General features: G+C 34.8%; 1 protein-coding gene across 1 annotated transcript in view; it reads right to left on the reverse strand.

The window, feature by feature from the left end:
- LOC135218925 (uncharacterized) overlaps positions 1–26,694 on the reverse strand; it is a 535,388-nt gene that overhangs the window by 171,041 nt on the left and 337,653 nt on the right. Inside the window, exon 4 of the mRNA XM_064255367.1 lies at positions 3,753–3,897. Coding sequence (XP_064111437.1) covers positions 3,753–3,897 — 145 coding nt within the window. The remainder of the gene's footprint in view (positions 1–3,752; positions 3,898–26,694) is intronic.

A 26,694-nucleotide genomic window follows, 5' to 3' on the forward strand; every position in this document is an offset into this window, starting at 1 on the left:
ATCTACGGTTGTGTTTGATGGCATACGTTTACTGGAGTTTTATCCTTGTTGCCAATGTACGATAATAGTCATTAGCAGCTTGAACAGTTTTCTCAGCTTCAGTTATAACTAGGTTTAAATTTAACAGTATATTTCCCGATTGATCTTTGATCTATAGTGAATAAAGTTATTACATTAAGATATCTCAGTTCTATTCTATAAATAACGCCATTTATAACAACTACGGTAATAGTGTACTGTAGTACAATGATTGAAATACAAGCCAAATGGATGTTATCCAATTCGCTTGTATTTAGGACGAGAGAGAGAGAGAAAAAAAAAATAGTAGTTTCTCGTTCGCTTGTTCATGGTTGTACACGTTCACGCAACGAGTACAACGTTAAAACCATACTTTCATCATTCTCCTTTGCTGTTATTGAACTTATGTAACTAGAAGATGGATAAAGTTAGGCTATTAATTTGGTCTCTCATAAAATCGGACTATCGTAAGACGAGAGATCGTAACTTGAACACTACAGCTACCTGTACACTGTATAAACCTTATTATATCTTTACATACTGTAGACACCCAAAGGATTAAAGCTAGGCTTTTTTCACTTTACAGTATTTATAATGCTATAATGTACTGTACAGTACTACTATACAGTAAATTCTATAGTACTATACTGCATAAATATAATTTTACTTATTCCACTGTTGTAGAATTGCGGCGCCTTTGACTGTTCTAGAGTTTCGAAAGAAGGTGTGCAGCAGTCGTAGGCTTTAAAATCGCTTAGCATAAAAAATCACTTAGCGTCGGCGGCCAGGAATGGAACCCCTGCCGCTAAACGAGGGCCGCCTGTACTATCTTTTCTTCCATCCAAATACATTCTGATCAATTATTAATTAATTTTTCCTTTCTTAATAACAAACTCCTCCTTCCTGCATTTCCCTTTACAGTGGTCCCCCGTATTCGCGGGGGATGCGTACCAGACCCCCCCGCGAATAGTTAGAATCCGCGAATGTTTGGAACCCCCCTGTAAAAATGCTCATAAACTGTCCTGGACATGCAAACACCAAAGTATCCCTTAAAGACCATCCTTCATCAAATATACATAAAATATCCTATTATGGTTCATATTAATCTTTGAAATATTATTAATACTATTTTAAAGTAAATCTTACATTTTATGTTTATACATAAATACATACTATGTACGTACTGAATGACTTAGTTACGTATGTGAAAATAATTCAGTCCCCCCCTAAGTATTCAGTCATGCACGTTTTCTTTCATATGTTACTATTTGAGACATCCATTTTCTTTGTACAAGGGAACAATGTAATGTGAAATCACAAATACCAAATGTCTACTTAAAGTATTATCCTACATCAAATATACCATTGAATTGGTATTATTAATATCATTTTAAAGTAATCTTAAACATTTTACCATTAGAAATATATAAACAGCCAATAGCAGAGAGAGAGAGAGAGAGAGAGAGAGAGAAGAGAGAGAGTTATTGTTATGTTTAAATTCATACGTTATTATTTGTACCTAGTAAACTGTATATTATTATTTTACCACTAAAGATATAATTATACATACACTTCCAGCCCAAATCAGAGGGCGAGAGTTACCACTAGCGCATGCTAGAATCTCGTGTGGGATCGAGAACATGAGAGAGAGAGAGATGAGAGAGAGAGATGAGAGAGAGAGAGATGAGAGAGAGAGAGAGAGAGAGAAAAGAGAGAGAGATGAGAGAGATGAGAGAGAGAGAGAGAGAGAGAGAGGGTTGTCCTTATTTAAAAGAGTGAAGTGGATAGATTATTGTACTTCTTTAACAAATACTATCACATATGAATTTTGAATATAGTTATATTACTATTATTATTATTATGCAAAAATATTAATAACATACACATGTACCATAGAAATTCTCTCACTCAGTAAAAAGGAGAGAGACAGAGAGAAGCGAGAGAGAGAGAGAGAGAGAGAGAAGAGAGATGAGAAGAGAGAGAGAGAGAGTACATTATCCTGAGATATGGCAACACAGTTGTTGGACCCAGCCAACTCGGCTTGCTACTGGAGTTCCAAAGAGAAAGATGCGGGATAAAGTGCATTTTCTTTCATTCTTACGTAATTCTTTTTATTTATAAACTAAAATCTTGCTAATTCACTTTAGTATTTTCTTTAATAATTTATATTTATTGCTGTTTACCCCCCCCCCACTAATATTGATATTTGAAAAGTAGTTAAAATCATCATCCAAAAAACATACATCGCCTTTTAAGGAGAGAGAGGATTATCGTAGTAGTATTTGTAAAGAATACTTTCACACATATGATTTTTGTAATTACAAGTTTTTTATTATTATTATTATTATTATTATGATTATTTGCAAAATATTTAATAAACATATTACGCATATATGATACCATAAAAATCTCCCCATTCATTCGTAAAAGAGAGAGAGACGACGAGAGGAGAGAGGTAGATGAGAGAAGAGAGAGAAGAGAGAGAGATAGAAGAGAGATAGAGAAAGAGGATGGAAATTTCATGAGCAGTTGATGGCAGTCAGTACAACAAATCAGCTCCTTCCCCCCCCTTCCGGTCACTTAAAACTCGATACGACGTAATATCTGAGTTTTAGTACCTGGAGTTAGAGAAAGAATCCTGACTGGGGTTTCCTTCATTCTTTTCCATAATTTTTTTAAAATTATAAGCTAAAAATCTTACTAATTCTCTTATGAGTATTTTCTTTAATGAATTGATATTATTGCTGTATAAATTAATATTTAATATTTTGAACATTAGTTACATTCATTTATTCTTTATCAGGACAAAAAACACATCTTTGCAGTAGAGAGAGAGAGAGAAGAGAGAGAATTATTATTTTTATTATGTGATATTTTTTTTTTTAACTTATTAAACTTACTAATGCAGTATTAATCAAAATTGAATATTTGAAAATTAGTAAATCATTTTTGTATCATAAAACAAAAATGTATTTAGTCCATGAAAATAAAACATCAAAATACACTAATTAGTGATTATTTTCGTCGGAAAATTCCGCGAATGGGCGATCCGTCCCGCGAATAATTTTCTAGATAGGTTCCAAAGAAAAATCCGCGAATGTGTGAGTCCGCGAATCCGGAGAACACGAATATGTGGGGAACACTGTAGTTTTTCTTGCTTTTTCCTAATACAGACCATATCATTTGGAAGTTTGAATTTCAAATCAATGGCCCCTGTAGGCCTGTTCCATATGAATAGGTTTCATCTGCAGTATAATAATATAATAATAATAATAACAATAATAGAGTATCTGAAAGATATTGTGCAATACGTACAGTATGTAGTGTCCTGTACCATACACACAGTACCTACTGTATTGTGTGTTGTTTAATGCATATGGTGTATGTATATCTTGTTAGAAGTATGAGAAAAAAAAATACTACTAACTTACGGTTGAATACCCAGTTTTTATTTTAAAGTGTTGATTGGCGTTTAAAAGCATACTCAGTACATATGATTCTTCAGTATTAACAAGGTGGAAGGGGGGGGATAGAAAGGTACAAAGTTGCCTTTTCACATCCATAGTGTTTTTTCATATCTGGAAATTTCCCTTATCTGGCAGGGTCTTGAATTTATTAGTCCAGATAAGAGAATTTACTGTATTATTAATTCATTGTAAAACAATAACGCTAATAAAATTAAGAACAAAAACAATATAATATATACAGAACTGCTAACCATACATTTCACATACCTTTGCTTCCTCCAGCTTTGAATAATAAGTTTTGGCAAGTGAATCTTTCTCTAGATTAAGAGCCTCTAGTTCCTTCTCAAGGAGAGCAATTTCTGCATCCTGGATAGCAGTGTTTTCCTCCAGCATTTCTAAAGTTGATTGAAGACTGTTTAAAAGATATTAAGCTCATCAGTTAAAATCCTGTATATATTAGTTTCCTCTTATATACATTCATGAAACTAAATCAGTTTCTCATCAAGAATCACTGCCTATGAATAGTCTTGACTTTATGTGCTTGAAAGAATTTTTAACTCTTAAACGCCGAAGCGGTATTATAAAAATCAGCTCCCGTATGCCGGCGGTGTTCACGAGAGAGCGCCAAAGCGGAATTTTTTTTTTTTTTTTTTTTTTTTTTAAATCACAGCCTGCTTAGTTTTTAAGATTAAGAATTCATTTTTGGCTCCTTTTTTCATCATTGCCTGAAGTTTAGTATGCAACCATCAGAAGTGAAAAAAAAAATATCATTATCATATATAAATATTGGGATATATGACAGCGTGAAAAAAAAATTTCATATATAATTGTATACAAATTGCGCTGTGAGCAAAACGGTTAAAGCTAACAAGTTAATTTTTTTTCATTGTATTGTACACTAAATTGCAATCATTTTGGTATATAACGCATTGTAAAACAATCGAGTCAACACAGAGAAAATATTATCACAAAGTGATGCATGAATTTGTAACGTGCGGACGTAAAAAAAAAGCCGTTTTCAAAATTTCACCATAAATTGAAATATTGTGCTAGAGACTTCCCGTTTGTTGCAAAATGAAGGTAATTGATTGAATATTACTAGACTGTAAGTGTTGTAGCTTAAAATTGCAGTTTTTGACCATTTCGGTCGAGTTAAAGTTGACCAAAGGACGAATTTTTTCTATTTATCGTTATTTATGTGAAAATATTTCAAAACTGATAAAAGCTACAACCATAGGTTGTTTTTTGCTGCATTCTACATGAGATTGCACACATTTTCATATATAAAACTTTATGTAACGGCTATTTTAAAATGGTGCAAACATTACAACAGTCGGACAAAAAAATTTATGATTTTTTCGGAAGAGTTACCGCACGGGCGTAAGGAAAAAGTTTATTTCATAAATTCACCATAAATAAAAATATTCTGCTATAGACTTACACTTTGTTGCAAAATAAAGGTAAATGATTGAATATTACTAGAATGTAATAGTTTTAGGTTACAATTGCGTTTTTCGACCATTTCGGTCGAGTCAAAGTTGACCGAAGGTTGAAATTTTGGAACTTATTTTATTTATATGAAAATATCTCAAAACTGATAAAAACTACAACCATGGGTTGTTTTTAGTTGTATTCTAACATGAAATTGCACACATTTTCATATATAAAACATTATGTAACGGCTCATTTAAAATGGTGCAAACATTACAACAATCGGACGAAAAAATTTCTGATTTTTTTCGGAAGAGTTACAGCGAGGACGTAAGAAAAATGTTATTTTTTCCATAAATTCACCATAAATCAAATATTGTGCTAGAGACTTACAATTTGTTGCAAAACAAAGGTAAATGATTGAATATTACTAGAATGTAAGAGTTTTAGCTTACAATTGCGTTTTTTTACCATTTCGGTCGAGTCAAATTTGACGGAAGGGTGATATTTTGGCACATCGTTATTGATACGAAAATATTTCAAAACTGATAAAAGCTACAACCATGAGTTGATTTTAGTTGTATTCTACATGAAATTGCACATATTTTAATATATAATACTCTATGTAATGGCTAATATAAAATGGTGCAAAAATTATGTCAAAATGACAAAATAATTTCTGAGATGTGTCGCTGATACTTTTTAGCGCGCGAAGAAAGAAATTCGCGCTTGCATGCCTGGGTAATGATTGTAAACAAAACAACGCCTCGATTCATGAGCTCCCAGCATCCCCCAAGGTATGTGATTCAAAAGTTTTTGCCTAGTACGCCTGTAACTATTTTTCAACGAATTTTTTTAAAAAACTTTTTTTATATCGACGTACCATACGTCCAATCGGCACCCAACAGACAATTTATATAGACATTTAATACGTCCAATCGGAGTTAAAGGGTTAAACTGTACAATGTACAATATGTTTTAAAATACACACACTACTTTAAAAGGTTAGTATACTTAACAGCTAAAGATACATAAACATGGTTGAATTACAGGCGGTCCCTGGGTTACGATGGGGGTTCCGTTCTTGAGAAAATCGTCGTAAGCCGGAACATCGTCAAAAATCCTAAGAAAACCTTACTTTTAATGCTTTGGGTGCATTGAAAACTATGTAAACTGCATTCTTATGGCCTTTTTCATAAAAAAAACCCTTGAAATATTGATTATTTTGCATTTTTGGTGTCATATTTCATCTGCCAGATGAGCGTTGTAGGCGTCGTAACCCTGGAACATGCGTCGTATCCCTGGAAATAATGTCTGATGAATATAATTGACAAGTGTCGTAACCTCGGAATGTCGTAAGCCGAGACCGTCGTAACCCGGGGACCGCCTGTACTATAAGATAAAATATAATACCATACATCAGTCCCTTTTGTAATACAGGTACTTCCCACTTTACGATGGGGCTAGGTTACAAAAAACCTATTTCTTAAAATAAAAAAAAAGTAAATTGAAATTAGCCCAGCCTACACTATACCTACAGCCTACCATGGTTTTGTGACCATTAATGGCCAGATGTTACAATCATTTGCAAAAGTCAAAAAGGCTGAATCAAAGATAAAGGTAATAGAAAAGAAAATGTTACTTTACTTAGATTCCATTTATACTATATTATTATACGTACTGATAAAATTATTATTGTAATGTGTATAAAAGAAACAATTGTCCTACAAATGGCAAAAAAGTGATCCTCAGAATCAGCTAATAAGCCTACTACAAAAAGAATTGAGAAAATAACTTTTTTTTCGTTTCTAAAAGAAATGAATGTATTAAAAGGAATTATAGTATTATTTTTTAACATATATGTGTAAAACAGGAATATTAAAAAGGCAAACTCACACACTTTATGCTAAAAGTAAATTCGGTAAAATCCCTCCCTCCCTCTCCCTTAGTACTACGCATACATATACTTTAACAAAATATGAATTACTGTATCATAAACATAAAATATGAATTACTGTATCATAAACATAAAATATGAATTACTGTATCATAAACATAAAACTTCAAGAAGTTCACAATATCATAATATGCTCCCTATCATGGAGAAAATTAAAATTATTCTCAATATTGTTCAATGTATTGGTAATGCTTCATAACTTCAAAACCATGGAAAGGCTAAACCTATCTCAAACTCAATTTATCATAAAATGTAACATCGTAAATGGGGAAATACGACAAATTTTTAATCAATTTGTATTTTTAATAGCTAACACACCTGGCATAAGAAGATTGTATTGAATAATCTTCTTATGCCAGCTGGAAACCGGTTAAAAACAATCAACGATTGCAATGCAAGGAATCTTGGCATTTGGCAACTCATGTGTATATGATGTGAAGCTGGTCACCACCCAGGCACAGAACCGGTGACACACTAGTCTTTCTTTGACTGCCTTGGAGAGCAGTCGCTTGTGCTCCTTTTGTTTGCCCATAATTTCTTGTTTCAGTGTTTGTGTGTGTGCCTTATTGATTATCATGGAGCCCTACAATTCTTCTAGGCCTTGTAAATGCAAGTGCCTAGGTATTCAGGGATTTTCGTACTCCAGGTTTTTGGCTGTTACCATTATACAGACCCCCATACTACATGCAGTAGGTGCCAATCTGATTTCTGTACCATTACTAATCCTGAGGCATTAAACCTATTATAAGATTCAAGGCAGTGAAAAGGCAACATCAGAGAATACAATGGCTACATAAGAGGTACCAATAGTATCGGGACAAAATCCCGAGGATAAAATCCCCCTGGACAAAATCCCCTGAGGATAAAATCCCCCTGGACAAAATCCCCTGAGGATAAAATCCCCCTTGCCAGAATTCCCTGTTTTCTACCGTTTGCTTGTTTTTCTAATAAGGCAAACATTTTTTTTACTAACAGCTACATTAACTAAATCTTCTTACTGTCATAGCAGTACAGTCGTTTGCTCATTTTTCTAAAAAGGCGATATACTTTTTACTTACTTAGTTTAACTAAATCTTCTTACAAAGAGTTAATTTTGGAAATCACTTTAGTACTTCCACCTACAGAAGATGGAGTTGGTGAAGAACAACAAAGGAAAGGTGAAACTGCATCGTGAAGGATATATTTACATTAAACACTATGCACTATTACCGGATAAGACCCAAACAACTTATAACAAATTTATGCAAGAAGTGAAAATCTTGACAAATTGCTCGCCTGTGAGTGCAATGATTGATTCTGAAAGAGCAATACTGAGTATTTTAATTGCGTAATTTCCTGAAGTCGATGTTAAAGGCTGCTTTTTTCACTTGTCCAAAATATTTACAGAAAAATACAAGTTTGGTTTACAAAAACATTAATCAAGCCAATAATGAATTTTCTCTTAAAATGAGAATGATAGCGGCCCTTGCCTTTATTACCCCTGAATCTGTTCATTTAGCATTAGAAGAGCTCTTCTGATAGTATGCCAGAGGAGAGTTTCCGGACTTTGGATGACTTTGAGGAGTACTATATTGGCAGGCCATGTCGACGAGGACGCCAGGAACCCATAGCTAACTGCTGCGACAATGAACCTTTACTGGAGCCACAAAAATGTTGAGGTCTGTGTTACCGGGATTAGAAATTGCATCAATTCAAAGGGGGGAGGAGAGAGAGGAGAGAGAGAGAGATAGAGAATAGAGAAGAGATAGAGAGAGAGATAGAGAGAGAGAGAGAGAGTGGATACACAAACACACACACACACACACACACACATATATATATATATATATATATATATATATATATATATATATATATATAGATAAATATGTATGCAAGAACAAACGATGAATTTAATTGTACCAATAATTCTGTGGAAGGATGGCATCGCAGTTCCACATCATTTTCTGGGTGTTCCCATCCAGTCACCTGGAACTTTATGAGTCTCTTAGAGCATGAGAACAACTTTCAAGGTGTTCAAATGAATCAAATTATTTCTGGTATCGCTAGTGAACCACCTATAAAGAAATATAAGGATGCCACATCACGAATCAAATCAGTTGCTAACATACCAAGACAAAACTTATTTAGATTATCTTGGAGGCATTGCATTTTAACTTGGGGTTTTAAACACAAGTTTAGCCTTTGAATAAAAAATGTGGCATTTTTCCTGAAATTTGCATTTTCCACAAAATATTTTTAAAGTTAAGAATTCCACCTCCTGAGTTAATTAATAAAAATTCTATCAGTAATAGTATTCAGATGACTAAAACTACATATGTAATAATAAATGTAAAACTAGCAAACGACTATGAATATTTTAATATATTTCTGTTTGGAACTATATAAGCACTGAAAAAAAAAACTAGTTACTACTACTATTGGTTGCTTACATTTTCATGACTTAAATTTGTTCCAGGGGGATTTTGTCCTAAAACCAGTACCAATGGTACCAAGAAGTACTCATTAGTCCAATATGTAAGTATTGGGTATTTTAAAATGTCTGTACAGAAAAAGACTGCACTTTAATATTCAATCTTTATCTTCACCATTATTCTATATATAGACAAGTTTCTAGGTTCTGCTCTCTGAAATAAACTAGTTACCAAAATAAAAAAGAAGGCATGGTGGAGAGAGAGAGAGAAAAAAAAAAAATCCTTATGAAAATCTAAGGGTTTCGTACATAAGTTCTCATATCACGGTTCATTTACGTTTTATATATATATATATATATATATATATATATATATATATATATGTATATATAATATATATATATATATATATATATATATATATATATATATATATATATATATATATATATATCATATATATATATAATATATATATATATATATATATATATATATATATACATATATATATATATATAATATATATATATATAGTATATATATATATATATATATATATATATATATATATATATATATATATATATATATATATATATAATATGTATATATATATATATATATATATATATATATATATATATATATATAGTATATATATATATATATATATATATATATATATATATATATATATATATATATATATAGATATATAGTAGTCACCCGTGTTCGCGGGGGATGCGTACCAGACCCCCCAGTGTATAGTTAGAACCCTATAAAAATGCTAAAAGCAGCCTATTTTGTTAGTTAAAACTCAAGAAAAACCACTAAATATTTACATATGTTACCCATCTCTGATGCCATTTACCAGCAAAGGGTATTTGATACCAGGTATGGGTGAAACCCGAAGCATTAAGGCAAACTGATAACACACTCAATCTCTCTCTCTCTCTCTCTAAGCAACCGCTGGCATAGCCTTCGCTCTCTCTCTCTCTCTCTCTCTCTCTCTCTCTCTCTCTCTCTCTCTCTCGACTCCCAACCTCTCTCTCTCTCTATTCTAACAGGTCATCCAATGAGAGTCATGCATTACAAAAATACAATATTTATTTAACAATGTAAATATAATAATTCAAGTCTCACAAACTAACCAATTCAGTTAAACCCCCAGTATGTAAATGTCTTAATCAGTAATTAGTCACACCAATTATCTCTTCTCTACACGGGACCCTCGGCCCCCTAGGACTCTCGGTCCCCTTGCCAGAAACGCCTGTTACAAAGACACGAGAACATACTCGTAAGCACCCACAATTGTAAAGGCAAAGTCAAAGATTGAATAGAACATCTTTACACGATATTAAACAAGCTATCCCTTTGGCTAAAGTAAGGTAACACTTACTCATTACAGCCCAGAATATCACACACACAAGTAAATAAACTTTCGCAGAGCTATTCCAGCATTCTGCCTTTCTCCCACAAACCTCTCTGAAAGAAAGTTACCCCATAGATTTGGCTAAGCCAAGTCATTATCAACGGACATAGTTAGTACACGTACATATGAACTCACACTTCGTCAATGCCCCATGTAACTGGTTGCAGCCAGTTTCCAAAGGCACTTGAACAAGATCACATGACCTCACACATAACTACAGAACGAATGTTGACCCGCTTAAACAAACATCTTCATATCACGCCATCTCAGAAATGATTTATCAGCTTTCTCAGGTCATTGCTTCGGCTCTGTTTTGCGCAAAGTCACAGCACATCACATTGGCATTTTAAATATTATTAATTATAACTCTCTTCATCTGACAGAGCTTGGCCACCTAAAATTGCCAGCCCCTGCCTAGCAACTGGTAAAACATCTTATACATATAAAATACATTGGCCGGCTCAAAAAAATAGTAATAACTGCACGTCTCTGGCATTATAAAGTAATGTCTTATCACGCTTCATCTCAAATAACACTGCGTATTTTTTCTGCATTTTGGATTCTTGAATATCCCTCTCTGTCTGCAGCTTCCATCACAGACTGTAGAAAGCTGTAGGAAGGCGAATGGCCTCCCTCCCTGTAGAAGACTTCTAACGGCTTCTGTGGATAAAAAAAAAAAAAAAAAACGCTGTAGAACTCTGTAGACTCGTAGAAACTCTCGTAATCACCCTGGATAAACGACAGCAACATCTCTGCACAGCTGGTGGACGTCTTGCTAGCGTCGGGGAACGACGATTATGGTGTGTTTAAGTATGTCAGTCAAATCATCAGTCAATCAAAGAAAATTAACCCCAGACATACTACTTCTACCAAATAATGACCTCAAAAATTCAGAAATACTAACTGAACGTCCCCCAATTAACTCCATTTAATATGACCACTAAATCATAAGTCACTATGACAACTCGCAAAGAAAAAAAAATATCAAGTTCTCTAACCCAATTCTCCAAATTCATACATTAGCACACACAATCAGAACTCACAGCAACTCCACGGACTTCTGCACTCACATTTCAAACTCGAATGTTATCATTAAAAAAAAAAAAAAAAAAAAAAAAAAAAAAAAAAAAAAAAAAAAAAAAAAAAAAAAAAAAAAAAAAAAAAAAAGTAATGAGCCCAAGAAAAAAAAATCATGTAACAATCCCAGACCCAAAAATCAGAAATGTTCTCTCAAGCTCTGATATTACAGCAACTCACAAAATCAGCAAAAATCTCCAATGTTTAACAGCAAAAACCCCTTTACTGCTCATATAATTAATTACAATGAGACAATGTCAAATGCCCATTTATGTAAATCACAACCCCGATAAATTACATCACCCGTCCCAAAAAGAAATGCTATTTAAAACTCAACCACAATTACATCTCTCATAGGAAAAGGAAGAAAATTAAAAAAAAATAATAATCACAAGCAAATTTCCCCATCACAAAACACAATATATGCATAATATACATAATCCCACTTCTTCCCCATAAATGCCCCATGTATAGTTACGGACACGGCTAGAAAGCAACTCTTACACATGCGTTTTCATGAAATGCTATGGTCAACATTTCCAGATATTGCAAAACTCTGAGCAATCACCACTAGAGGAAAGGAATCAGCACACCGGACTCATCACAGCTCTTGTCAGCAGAAAATCCACCTGCGGACATGTGTGCTCTAAGTGCAGCATAAAAAATGTCTAGTCAGACTCGCAAGTTAGGAAACCCATGATTCTCAAAAAAAAAGGTTCTAACTGAAATCACGTAAGCACATTCCACTAAATTAACTGCAGGATTGTCTCGAAGACATATCTCTCACATGACACTGACCAATTAAATAAAAAATTATCACCTATTCGGGATAAAAAAAACTACGATAAACTGCTCAAAGATTGTCTCGAAGACATATCTCTCACATGATACTGACCAATTAAATAAAAAATTATCACCTATTCGGGATAAAAAAAACTACGATAAACTCGTAATGCAGCAATTATATGCCTCCAAAAATAAAACACTTGTGAACATAAAAAATGCACATCTCCATAGGACCACAATGCAGTAATGCCACTCGCCTCCAATTAGTCACGAAACCAAAAAGAACGAACCACAGAACTCTTCTCTTGGCTCGAAAAAACTCCCAGAAAAAAGTCATAACCACAAATTAAGGTCACCTGCCAAAGATTAATTTTACCTCTATATATATAAATATATAGTCACCCTCTTAATAATAACACCACTCCAGTGAATAAAAAAAAAAAGTCATCTCTGTTTCGGCAAATAAAAATACTTACCTCTATTTCACCAATAACTCCATGTGGAATAAAACAAGGCTCCAAGAAATATATCTCCAAGCAGGATAATCAAAAAATGAAATCCCATCTCCAAAAAAATGTGCACTCAAAGCATCTAGCTGACCCAATCACAAATACTGCCCCATGTCTCCTCAAGAGTGTCTCCATTTGCAACAAAGATGGCTGCAAAATAATTGAACTAAACATAGCTCTCACCACCATAGGCTAATATCAAATGGCCACAAATATATCTCCAATATATTATATCTAAAATTATAACTCCAAAATAATATACCTCCAATTCTCCAGAGAATAACTCAATGTTATAGCCAAAAACTATAAACTCTCTCCTTAGCATAACTGCTGAAAAAGGCAAAAACTCGGCAAATAAAATTGTCCAGGAAATTCTAGAAAAAATCACCAATGTGCCACAACTCCTTATAACAGAACTCCAAATTCAGTGTCTAAGCAAAGACTTCCCCATATGCACTACGACATAGGCCATTAGAAACTTAGCCAAGTTTCCTATCTCTGGCAAAATTGTCACAAATACAACAAAGGTATTGCACAAGAAACTCACAATTTCTGGAACATAAATACCCAAGAAAAAAAAATGTAGTGCCATTACGTATGCATTAAAGAAAATGAAAAAAATTCTCCCATAAATCTCTCTGTAGCATCAAACAGCTGAAAACACAAACACGTTCCCGAATACTGACTCTAAGTCACGAACTAAGATATTAAAAAATTCTCACAAACTGGAGAGAACAAAAAATAAATTCAAATTCACCCATGATAGAAAAAACTTGTCAGCGATGGCTAACTTCCTAAAAAGAAGAAAAGAAAAATCAACGGCATTTTTAACTATCCCCATGACTCACGTAGATGTCAAGCAATTATCTGCTGAACTCATAAAAAAAAAAAAAAAAAAAAAAAAAAAAAAAAAAAAAAAAATGTGTTGTTAGTTCCTCCCAAATTTAAAAAAAACACCACCACCCTTAATAGCATTACAGCACCACGTATTAGTATATATAAAAAAAATCAGTATCAGGAGTATCATTATCAGCAGTATCACCAAAATTGCTATCATCAAAATCACTAGTATTAGTATAAAAAAAAACATCACCAATGTTAATGCTTGTCCATTCACCAAAAATTCAGCGTAAGATTCACCAAAGGTTCAGCAAAATTCAGCACAATTCATCATAATTCAGCCAGATTCATCGCTCATGAATTACTGAAATATTCTCCAAAGTTACAGAAACTCAATAAATAATTAACCACAAAACTTCTCCCATAATTCATTGTAATAATTCTCCATAATATAATTGTCTGTAATAATTATAAAATAATCTCCCATGAAATATCTCAAATCTCTCGTAAAATATGTCTCCCGTAATGATAATTCTACTTAACCCTCTTACGCCGAATGGACGTATTAAACGTTGAGTCAAAATGTCTCCTGTATGCCGAATGGACGTATCATACGTCGACTCAAAAGTTTTTTTTTTAAATTCGCGGAAAAATACTTATAGGCCTACCAGCCTAAAACTTTTGAATCACACGCCTTGGGGGATGCTGGGAGTTCATGGATCAAGGCGTTGTTTTTTTTACAATCGCTACGCAGGCGCGCAAGCGCGAATTTCTTTCTTATTGCACTAAAAAGTATCAGTGACACATCTCAGAAATTATTTAGTCACTTTGACATAATTTTTGCACCATTTTAAATTATCCTTTACATGATGTATTATACATGGAAATGTGCGCAATTTCATTTAAAATACAACAAAAAAATACTCATGATTGTAGCTTTTATCAGTTTTGAAATATTTTCATATAAATAAAGATAAGTGCAAAAATTTCAACCTTCGGTCAACTTTGACTCTACCGAAATGGTCGAGAAACGCAACTGTAAGCTAAAACTCTTATATCATAGTAATATTCAATCATTTGCCTTCATTTTGCAATAAATTGGACGTCTCTTGCACAATATTTCGATTTGTGGTGAATTTATGACAAAACTTTTTCCTTACGTTCGCGCGGTAACTCTTCCGATAAATTTTTTCGTGCGATAGTCCTAATGTTTGCACCATTTTAAATTTGCCGTTACATAAAGTTTTATATATGGAAATGTGTGCAATTTCATGCACAATACAACTAAAACCAACCCATGGTTGTAGCTTTTATCAGTTTTGAAATATTTTCATATAAATAACTTTAAGTGCAAAAATTTCAACTTTCGGTCAACTTTGACTCTACCGAAATGGTCGAAAAACGCAATTGTAAGCTAAAACTCTTATATTCTAGTAATATTCAATCATTTACCTTCATTTTACAACAACTTGGAAGTCTCTAGCACAATATTTCGATTTATGGTGAATTTATGAAAAAAACAAAACATTTTCCTTACGTCAGCGCGGTAACTTCCGAAAAAATCAGAATTTTTTTGGTGCAATTGTCGAAATGTTTGCACCAATTAAAATTAGCTGTTACATAAAGTTTTATATATGAAAATGTGCACAATTTCATGTAGAATACAACTAAAAATGATTGAAGGTTGTAGCTTTTCTCTTTTTTCGAAATATTTGCATATAAATCACGATAAATAGAAAAAAACACACGTTCGGTCAAATTTGACTCTACCGAAATAGTTGAATAACGCAATTGTAAGCTAAAACTCTTACGGCCTAGTAATATTCAGTCATTTATCTTCATTTTGAAACTAATTTGAAGTCTCTAGAACAATATTGTGATTTATGGTGAATTTTTGAAAAATATATTTAACTTCCCTCAGCGCGCAGATTCGCGGCTGCAAGTCTCCGAAATGCGTACATCGCATTATCCTAATATTTGCTCCTTTTCATATTAGCCTTTTTATAGTTTCATATATCAAAATGTGCACAAATTCATGAAGAATACAATAAAAAATAATTGAAGGTTGTAGCTTTTCCCATCTCCGAAATATGTGCATATAAATATATATATATAAAAATTTTGACATTCGGACAACTTTAACTCGTTCGAAATGGTCAAAATCTGCAATTCTAATTTAAAACTCTTACAGTATCGTAATATTCAATCATTTGTCTTCATTTTGAAACAAATTGGAAGTCTCTAGAACAATATTTAGATTTACGGTGAATTTTTAAAAAAAACATTTTTTTACGTCCGCGCGTTACGAATTCGTACATCATTTTGTGATAATATTTTTCCGGTGTTGCTTTTATTGTTTTACAATGTATTATATATCAAAATGATTGCAATTAAGTGTACAATACAACGAAAAAAAAGTAACTCGTTGGCTTTGACCGTTTTTTGCACAGCATGATTTGAATACAATTATGTATGAATTTTTTTTCCCTGCCATATATCACATTATTTACATATGATAATGATATTATTTTTAATTTCTGATGGTTGCATACTAAACTTCAGGCAATGACAAAAAAAGGAGCCAAAAATGAACTCTTAATCTTCAAAACTAACCGCGCTGTGATTTTTTGAAAAAAATATTTTTTCCGCTTCCGCGCTCACTCCAAACCGGCCCCGCCATATGAGAGAGGTTTTGATTTTATGGGCTTCGGCGTAAGATTGTTAAGTACTTCTCCCGTAAAAAAAATATTCATTGTAAAATATCTCCCGTGTCACCAGTAAAAGCATTAATATTGCCATTTCCACGGTATTCATCACCATTGCCACCCCCCTTGATACCAACCAACACCAATCACCGGCATCATCAGATACAACACCAGATACAATACCACTCATCGGCATTCACCATCACTTAGCACCATTTTAAAGTAATCTCTCCAACACAATGAAAAAACAATAATCTCTGTGTCCCCATTATAATTGTGCCTTCCAAAGCATAACGAAAACTTACACACATCCAATGCATTTAATTTCCTTTTCTCTTCATTCAAGAGAAAGAAAATCTCTTTTCTAAAAAAAAAGGACCCTACGGGCATCTTACATCATCAACTAATCGTTATAAGCTGATGTCCTGTGGCTTTCAATGTCAAGGGCAAATTTGTCCCCCAACACCCTGACAAGGAAAAAATAGGAGGAGTTCACCCCCCCCCCCCCCCGAGAAAAAAAGTGTTTCACCCTCCACTGAGTGACAGACCACCCACCCTGAACAGTGTCTGAGTACCCCCGAGGCAGATCACTAGTACCCTCCCCGTCAGCAATGCCCACGAGGCAGGCCAGTAGTCGCCTTCCCCTTGCAATACCCCTCTGCGTTGGTTTGCAGAAAGTGCTGAGTCTGTAAGAAAGACTGTGCGCTCTCCAAGCTAAAAATGCAATTCAAGCACAGCTTCGCAAGTATGAAAAATATTCATACACACGTATACACTAAACAAAGACGAATGTGTCTCTTCTAAACATGCGCCAATAAAGAAAAACATGTCACTTTCTGCTACTATGGGGGAAAAAAATGTGGTATCCCAAACCAATACCATAACACTGAATGATTCAAAAAACCCTCCCCAAGACTAAAAAAAGGCTCTTTAACACTTACCACTTCATAGTGAGAAAAAAAAAAACTTGGAATTTGCGCAAGACACGCTAACATACACACACACATGGGAATGCACTCACAAACGTCTGGGTTCTAACTGACTGTTCCCAGCTTTCTCGAGGCAGACCGCCCTGGGCAAAATTGATGACTGTAATAAAAATCCTTCCCTTCCCTTTCCACAGTTAACGGACAGATATTTTTCATTATCTCTCACTTAGTAACTGAAATCTAACAATTTAACAATTTTCCACAATTTCACAATAGGCTTTGTCGTTCGAAAACCACCGTTAAGCCATCAAATCTTCTCTTCGGAGGCGTACCCATTTTTGCTGCAACTCTTTTCATTCCCAATTCCTCGCTCAAAATTCGTTGACATGAACTCCAGGACACACCAGTCAAATTAACAAGCTCATCAATTGTTCTGCAACGGTCTTCCATGATCAGTTCATGAATTTTAGTGATGTTTTCATCCGTTCGGGAGGTTGAAGGTCGCCCTGAACGAGGCTGGTCTTCCAGTGACATTTGACCATTTTTAAAGCGTGCAAACCACTCGTAAACTTGTGTTTTACTCATGGCAACATCTTTGTAAGCTGTTCGAAGCATAGCATCTGTTTCCGCTGCCGTTTTCCCCAGCAAAAAAAAGATTTTGGTTTTTTTTTTTTTTTTTTTTACGGCAGCACGCTGCTCCTTCCTTTCAGTCATCATAAAAATAGACAAAAAGGCATAAAGTACTTCTAAACAAATGTGAACCGTGCAGCTATACGTCTTCCCACGATGACGCCAGTTGGCACACTGATGTTTGAGGGTTGCCTCAGGTAGCATCTAGCGGCGGAAGCCTGAACTACTACTGGCTTGTCACAAAGAAAACTATTCCGGTTACTTTTGGGTCCCCCCTCGTACACCGCTGCCACCACAATCTGTTACCCATCTCAGATACCATTTACCAGCGAAGGGTATTTGATACTTGGTATGGGTGAAACCCGAAGTGTTAAGGCAAACTGATAACACACACACTCTCTCTCTCTCTCTCTCTACTCGCAATCTCTCTCTCTCTCTCTCTATTCTAACATGTCATCCAATGAGAGTCATGCATTACAAAAATACAATATTTATTTAACAATAGAAAGATAATAATTCAAGTCTCACAGACTAACTAACTCAGTTAAACCCCCAGTATGTAAATGTTTTAATCTGTAATTAGTCACACCAATTATCTCTTCTCCACACGGGACCCTCGGCCCCCTAGGACTCTCGGTCCCCTTGCCAGAAACGCCTGTTACAAAGACACGAGAACATACTCGTAAGCACACACAATTGTAAAGGCAAAGTCAAAGATTAAATAGACCATCTTTACACGATATTAAACAAGCCATCCCTTTGGCTAAAGTAAGGAAACACTTACCCATTACAGCCCAGAATATCACACACAGAAGTAAATAAACTTTCGCAGAGCTATTCCAGCATTCTGCCTTTCTCCCACAGACCTCTCTGAAAGTCTCCCCATAGATTTGGCTAAGCCAAGTCATTATCAACGGACATAGTTAGTACATGTACATATGAACTCACACTTCGTCAACGCCCACGTAACTGGTTGCAGCCAGTTTCCAAAGGCACCTGAACTAGATCCCGTGACCACACACATAACTACAGAACGAACATTAACCCGCTTAAACAAACATCTTCATATCACGCCATCTCAGAAATGATTTATCAGCTTTCTCAGGTCATTGCTTCGGCTCTGTTCTGCACAAAATCACAGCACATCACATTGGCATTTTAAATATTATTAATTATAACCCTCTTCATCTGACACATACTTGGTTTTTTAAAGTTTTATCACAAAAAGTGCATTTTATGATGAAATTGATGAAAAAACACAAAATTTGTGGATACTTCTCTTAGAAAAATTCCGGCTTACAATGATTTTCAGCTTACGACGCGTCTCAAGAACGGAACCCCCATCGTAACCCAGGGACTGCCTGTGTGTATATGTGTGTGTGTGTGTGTGTGTGTATATATATATATATATATATATATATATATATATATATATATTATAATACTGTGGTCCCCTCCGTATTCGCGGGGGATGTGTACCAGACCCCCCCCCCGTGAATAGTTAGAACCCCGCGAATGTTTGGAACCCCTATACAAACGCTAAAAAAACACCTATTTTGTTAGTTAAAACTCAAAAACAAAAAAAATAAAACACTAAAATTGTTCATACTTGTTTTTTTTATAGTTTTATCAGCAAAAATTGCATTTTATGATGAAATTCAATAAAAAATAAAAAAAACAAGATTTTGTGGATATTTATCATAGAAAAAAACGTTCCCGAGAGAAATCCGCGAATCTGGAGAACGTGAATACGGGGGGTCCACTGTGTGTTGTGTGTGTGTGTGTGTGTGTGTGTGTGTGTGTGTGTGTGTGTGTGTGTGTGTGTGTGTGTAGTACGTGTATATATATATATATATATTATATATATATATATATATATATATATATATATATATATATATATATATATATATATAATATATATATATATATATACGTACTATACACACACACACACACACACAGTGGACCCCCCGTATTCACGTTCTCCAGATTCGCGGATTTCTCTCGGGAACGTTTTTTTTCTATGATAAATATCCACAAAATCTTGTTTTTTTTTTTTATTTTTTTATTGATTTCATCATAAAATGCAATTTTTGCTGATAAAACTATAAAAAAAACAAGTAGAACAATTTTAGTGTTTTATTTTTTTGAGTTTTAACTAACAAAATAGGTGTTATTTAAGTGTTTGTATAGGGTTCCAAACATTCGCGGGTTTCTAACTATTCACGGGGGGGTCTGGTACACATCCCCCGCGAATACGGAGGGGACCACAGTAATTATATATATATATATATATATATATACACACACACACACATATACACACGGCAGTCCCTGGGTTACGATGGGGTTCCGTTCTTGAGACGCGTCGTAAGCTGAAAATCATTGTAAGCCGGAATTTTTCTAAGAGAAGTATCCACAAATTTTGTGTTTTTTCATCAAAATAGGCGGTCAAGAGAACTCTATTCTAGGAGATGGAAGTTAGAGTTCTGAGTTACAATGCATTTACAAAATCATAGGGAGAGCAAAGCTTAGCTCAGCATACTAACATACAGACAAACGAACATATGAGGAGGAAGTCATGTAGTCGTCTGTGGGTTATAGGTCAATATGTTCTCAGGGGAAGCACTGTGACCTGTTTTACACAACAATGGATTTGATTACCACAGGCAAATGCAAACCGGGTACTGATACATCACGCCAAGGCTTAGCTTGCATTCTTTATATCGTCCTATCACACTCCTTGCTATCTCGTCAGTGACCCGCCCCCTTGGTCGTCGGCTCATTTATATATGGAATATTTTATTTTAAATGTAACACTTACATATATATATTTATAATACATTATCTATATATATATATATATATAAATATATAGATATACTAGTATTTATATTATATGTAAGTGTTACATTTAAAATAAATATTCCATATATAAATGAGCCGACGACCCAAGGGGTCACTGACGAGATAGCAAGGAGTGTGATAGGGACCGATAAAAGAATGCAAGCTAAGCCTTGGCGTGATGTATCAGTACCCTGGTTTGCATTTGCCTGTGGTAATCAAATCCATTGTTGTGTAAAACAGGTCACAGTGCTTTCCCCTGAGAACATATTGACCTATAACCCACAGACGACTACATGACTTCCTCTCATATGTTCGTCTGTCTGTATGTTAGTATGCTGAGCTAAGCTTTGCTCTCCTATGATTTTGTAAATGCATTGTAACTCAGAACTCTACTTCCTCTCCTAGAATAGAGTTCTCTTGACCGCCTTCTTGCCTCTACTCAAGAGATGTAGTTTCGCAAATATATTGTTAAGTTTATCATCATGAGTTTGAAACATCATCGCCTTTATACCCAAAGAAGATACAGACTTAGAAATTATAGTCGCAATCGACGAGGATGGGATGGGAAGTATACAAACAGATACTTGCGTATAACATCTCAGGTCTTCACCCTTAAACACCGAAGCAGTATTTAAAAAATCGGCTCCCTTATGCCAGAGGCGTTCACGAGTGAGCGCCGAAACGGAAAAAATGTTTTTTCAAAAAATCACAGCACGCTTAGTTTTCAAGATTAAGAGTTCATTTTTGGCTCCTTTTTTGTCACTGCCTGAAGTTTAGTATGCAACCATCAGAAATGAACAAAAATATCATTATCATATATAAATATTGGGATATATGACAGCACAAAAAAATTTTTCATATATAATTGTATACAAATCGCACTGTGAGCAAAACGGTTAAAGCTAATGAGTTAATTTTTTTTCGTTGTATTGTACACTAAATTGTGATCATTCTGGTACATACCAAATTGTAAAACGATCAAGGCAACACAGAGAAAATATTATCACAAAATGATGCATGAATTAGTAACGCGCGGACGTAAAAATAAGCTGTTTTCAAAAATTCACCATAAATTGAAATATTGTGCTAGACTTCCCGTTTGTTGCAAAATGAAGGTAATTGATTGAATTTTACTAGACTGTAAGTGTTGTAGCTTACAATTGTAGTTTTCGACCATTTCGGTAGAGTTAAATTTGACCGAAGGACGAATTTTTTCTATTTATCGTTATTTATATGAAAATATTTCAAAACTGATAAAAGCTACAACCATAGGTTGTTTTCTGTTGTATTCTACATGAAATTGTGCACATTTTCATATATAAAACTTTATGTAACGGTTAATTTAAAATGGTGCAAACATTATGACAATCGGACAAAAAAATTTATGATTTTTTTGGAAGAGTTACCGCGCGGGCGTAAGGAAAAAGTTTATTTCTTAAATTCACCATAAATCGAAATATTGTGCTAGAGACTTCCAATTTGTTGCTAAATAAAGGTAAATGATTGAATATTACTAGAATGTAATAGTTTTAGCTTACAATTGCGTTTTTCGACCATTTCAGTCGAGTCAAAGTTGACCAAAGGTTGAAATTTTGGCACTTATTGTTAATTATATGAAAATATTTCAAAACTGATAAAAGATACAACCATGGGTTGTTTTTAGATGTATTCTACATAAAATTGTGCACATTTTCATATATAAAACTTTATGTAACGGCTAATTTAAAACGGTGGAAACATTAGGATAATCGGCCAAAAAAATTTCTGATTTTTTCGGAAGAGTTACAGCGCGGACATAAGGAAAATGTTTTTTTTTTTAAATTCATCATAAATCGAAATGTTGTGCTAGAAACTTCCAATTTGTTGCAGAATAATGGTATATGATTGAATATTACTAGAATGTAAGAGATTTAGCTTACAATTGCGTTTTTCTACCATTATGGTCGAGTCAAAGTTGACCGAAGGTTGATATTTTGGGCCCTTATTGTTATTTATATGAAAATATTTCAAAACTTATATAACCATGCGTTGCTTTTAGTTGTATTCTACATTAAATTAAACACATTTCCATATATAAAACTTTATGTAATGGCTAATTTACAATGGTTCAAACATTACGATAATAGCACAAAAAAATTTATGATTTTTTCGGAAGTTACCGTGCGGACGTAAGGAAAGTTTTTTTTCATAAATTCACCATAAATCAAAAAATTGTGCTAGACTTCCAATTTGTTGCAAAATGAAGGTAAAGATTGAATATTACTAAAATATAAGAGTTTTAGCTTATAATTGCGTTTTTCGACCATTTCGAGAGTCAAAGTTGACCGAAGGTTGAAATTTTGGCACTTATTGTTATTTATATGAAAATATTTCAAAACTGATAAAAGCTACAACCATGAGTTGTTTTTAGTTGTATTCTACATGAAATTGCGCAAATTTTCATATATAATACTCCATGTAACGGCTAATATAAAATGGTGCAAAAATTATGTCAAAGTGACAAAATAATTTCTGAGATGTGTCGCTGATACTTTTCAGTGTGAGAAGAAAGAAATCCGCTCTTGTGCACCTGGGTAACAATTGTAAACAAAACAACGCCTTGATCCGTGATCTCCCAGCATCCCCCAAGGTGCGCGATTCAAAAGTTTTTGCCTAGCAGGCCTATAACTATTTTTCCACAAATTTTTAAAAAAACTTTTTTTTTAATAGACGTACCATACATCCAATCGGCAACCAACAGACAATTTATATCGACGTTTAATATGTCCAATCGGCGATAAAGGGTTAATAACCCACAGGGCGCCTTATTATACAAAGGCCCAGCCCTACATTGGTGGCAGTTCGGACTATTCCACATCATCCGATGACTAACGAATCTTACAAAATGTAACATATCAGAAGTCAACGAAGGCAAGAGAATCTTCAAGCAACTTAGTTTCTCTTATGGCAACGTAAGATATCTTTAATTGAGAATCATTCAAGAGATTGTATCATCGTTTATTGAGCGTCTTCAACATAACATATCTTCAAGAAACAAACCGGACGTGTCTGCAGCATCGGATCTTCATGGACCAAGCAACGGGAAACTTATCATTCAACAAACATACAACGCACGATCAGAACGCGAGCTGAGAAATTGGGTCACCCACGGAGCAGCACCTGAAAAGCCTAGGCCGTGACATCATCGAAACACCAAGATCGTCCTCTTATATACCGAAGCTAAGTACAATTCTTTATTCATTTGGTGTGTGACTTTGGGTGTTCTCCATACACAGATCAATCGTCCATTATTCCTGGGGGTGAGTTATACGTTATTCTTAATCTTCCTTTCTTGCAGGAATCTATCTTCAACTTTGAACTCTCGCCCTGCAGGCCTTTTTTTTTATCGTTGTTGCTATTTTTTTTTTCTTCCAGAAGTTCTCCGGAAATATCTTTATCATATTATCTGTTTTTAATCTTATCATTTTGGGGGACACTGTTATTATCTGTAACACATTTTTTCTTATCTTATATTGCATATGTGTTTACGCAGTGGAAGAGTGTATTCATATAGATATTTCGATAGGATCGCTAGGAACCGTAGTGATAGGAAAAAACCAAGTCACGATGGCTACCTCTGCACCCGGTAACCCCGCACCCAACAACCCAGTAGTAACCTTAGTCAGTGCTAGGTCTGCAATTGCTCCCTTTCAAGGCCGGGTCAACGGGTTCTTGCCTCAAGGTGTCGAATCTTGGATCTCGTCAGTGGATGCTCATTTAAAAGCAAAATGCAGCACTGACCCATCCTTACAATTACAGGAAGCTAAAAGTTTCATTGACTTTGCTAAAGGATATGTAGGTTCGTACCTGAGGGGAGTCTCTTTCCAAGAGGCGGATACATTGGATGAATTTAAAATTAGATTACAGGCCATATATGGCCGTGAAGAAGCCTTGGATGTAGTTTTAGCTTTGAGGAACATCATTAATCTGGTCTCTATGACTCAACTTTACGTTGTAGAGAGGGCGGCACTAATTGCTGACCGGCTGAATGAATATCAGGATAGTTTGCTTACTTCCTCTTGGGTTAAGGGAAGGAACATGGCTGTGAAAGATTTGATCAGGTTTATCAGGCTCACATATTTAACCTGCTTGACAGTTACGTTGCTGGTAGCCTTGGTTCGCTGTTTTAACAAGAAGCTATCGAACGACAGTACGGAGCTAGACAAGGGATTTTGACGAAGGAAAAATCTATTTCTGGGCAATGGCCCGTGTCGCCCAGTGAAATATCCTTTTAATTCATATTTCTAAGGTAAAAATTGCTAACATTACCAGAGAAAAAACCAAAATGGAATGTCAGAGTACTCTGACTCACTCACCCTAAATAAAAAGAGGGTGTCGGTATGGTTTCTGGGGCGAGTGAAGCCACTACCACGGGCCTCTTGTCATTTAGATATCTCCTTCACAAAATCCCCCTGCTAGAGAGAGCTGATACACAGACCGCGTCAGCAACTACTACTACCAACACTCCCACGCTAACATCAGCGCCTCTAGCGGCCATCCTTTAATATCAGAGAACCAAGCTTGGGCTAAAGGGTGGGGTTAATAAAAAAAGGGGGGAATTTCACTGGGCGACACGGGCCATTGCCCAGAAATAGATTTTTCCTTCGTCAAAATCCCTTTTCTGGGCCAAGCCCGTGTCGCTTTGTGAAATAGTACCAGAGAATTGGCCACAAGCTTGGTAAATTGAAAACAAAATAAGGAAAGTAATAAAAGTAAAATAAGTAAAAACGAATATAATCTTGTAAATTATACAAATTAGTGAATTTACACCTAAACTAACTTAGATTAGTTGGATTATTCTTATTACTAATAAAGATTATAGGAGTACAATATGACAATGAATAATAAGGTAATATATACAATATGAAATATATACAAATGTGAGGATTCCTAGCAAAAAAATAAGGAAAACCTCACTCTATAGCCTTTGCAACTAAGGCTTATAGGTTAGTGGTGAACCTGGTGGCAGGGTCGCAGGAAGGATGTTAGTGAGGCAGGTAGAAAGGAGATCTGGATCTATGGCTAACTACTTAGACAGGGTCAGGGGAAACTGTGTTTCCCGCTGCCACTGCTGGAAATTTTAAAGATTCTAAGGATTTCAGGTAATGGCGTCTGAATCGGTGACTTCCAGCCTGTATATTTCTTAAGATCATCGAAATTCATGTGCTGGAAATAATTAATTGAGGTGGCTACAGCTCTAATGTCGTGGACTTTAGGGAAGGAATCTGGATTGGCTTGCTTAATAAAGTACAAGATTTGCTGTCTAATTCCTTTTAAGGAAATAGTGCCACCTTTCTCTCTTATAATAAAGGACCTGATGATCTAGTAGATGTCCTTGAGAGGAAGGCTCGTAAGGTGGTTACTGGACATAGAGAAGGGTCTTGAAGAAGGTGAGGTACCTTCCAAGGGGCCCATCTCATTAAGGGGTCCTCATTTTTGGCCAAGAATTTTCTATCTGGGGAGAGGAGAATTTCTCCTGAGGGGAGAAATTCTATGTGGCCTGGATCTCTGGAGAGAGCCGACAGTTCAGATATTCTGGCTCCTGAGGCCAGACTTAAGAGGAAGAGTGTTTTCCTTAGTAAAGATATATAATTGCATGAATTGTTA

Source organism: Macrobrachium nipponense, chromosome 1 (genome assembly GCF_015104395.2).
Source record: "Macrobrachium nipponense isolate FS-2020 chromosome 1, ASM1510439v2, whole genome shotgun sequence".
Taxonomy (NCBI): domain Eukaryota; kingdom Metazoa; phylum Arthropoda; class Malacostraca; order Decapoda; family Palaemonidae; genus Macrobrachium; species Macrobrachium nipponense.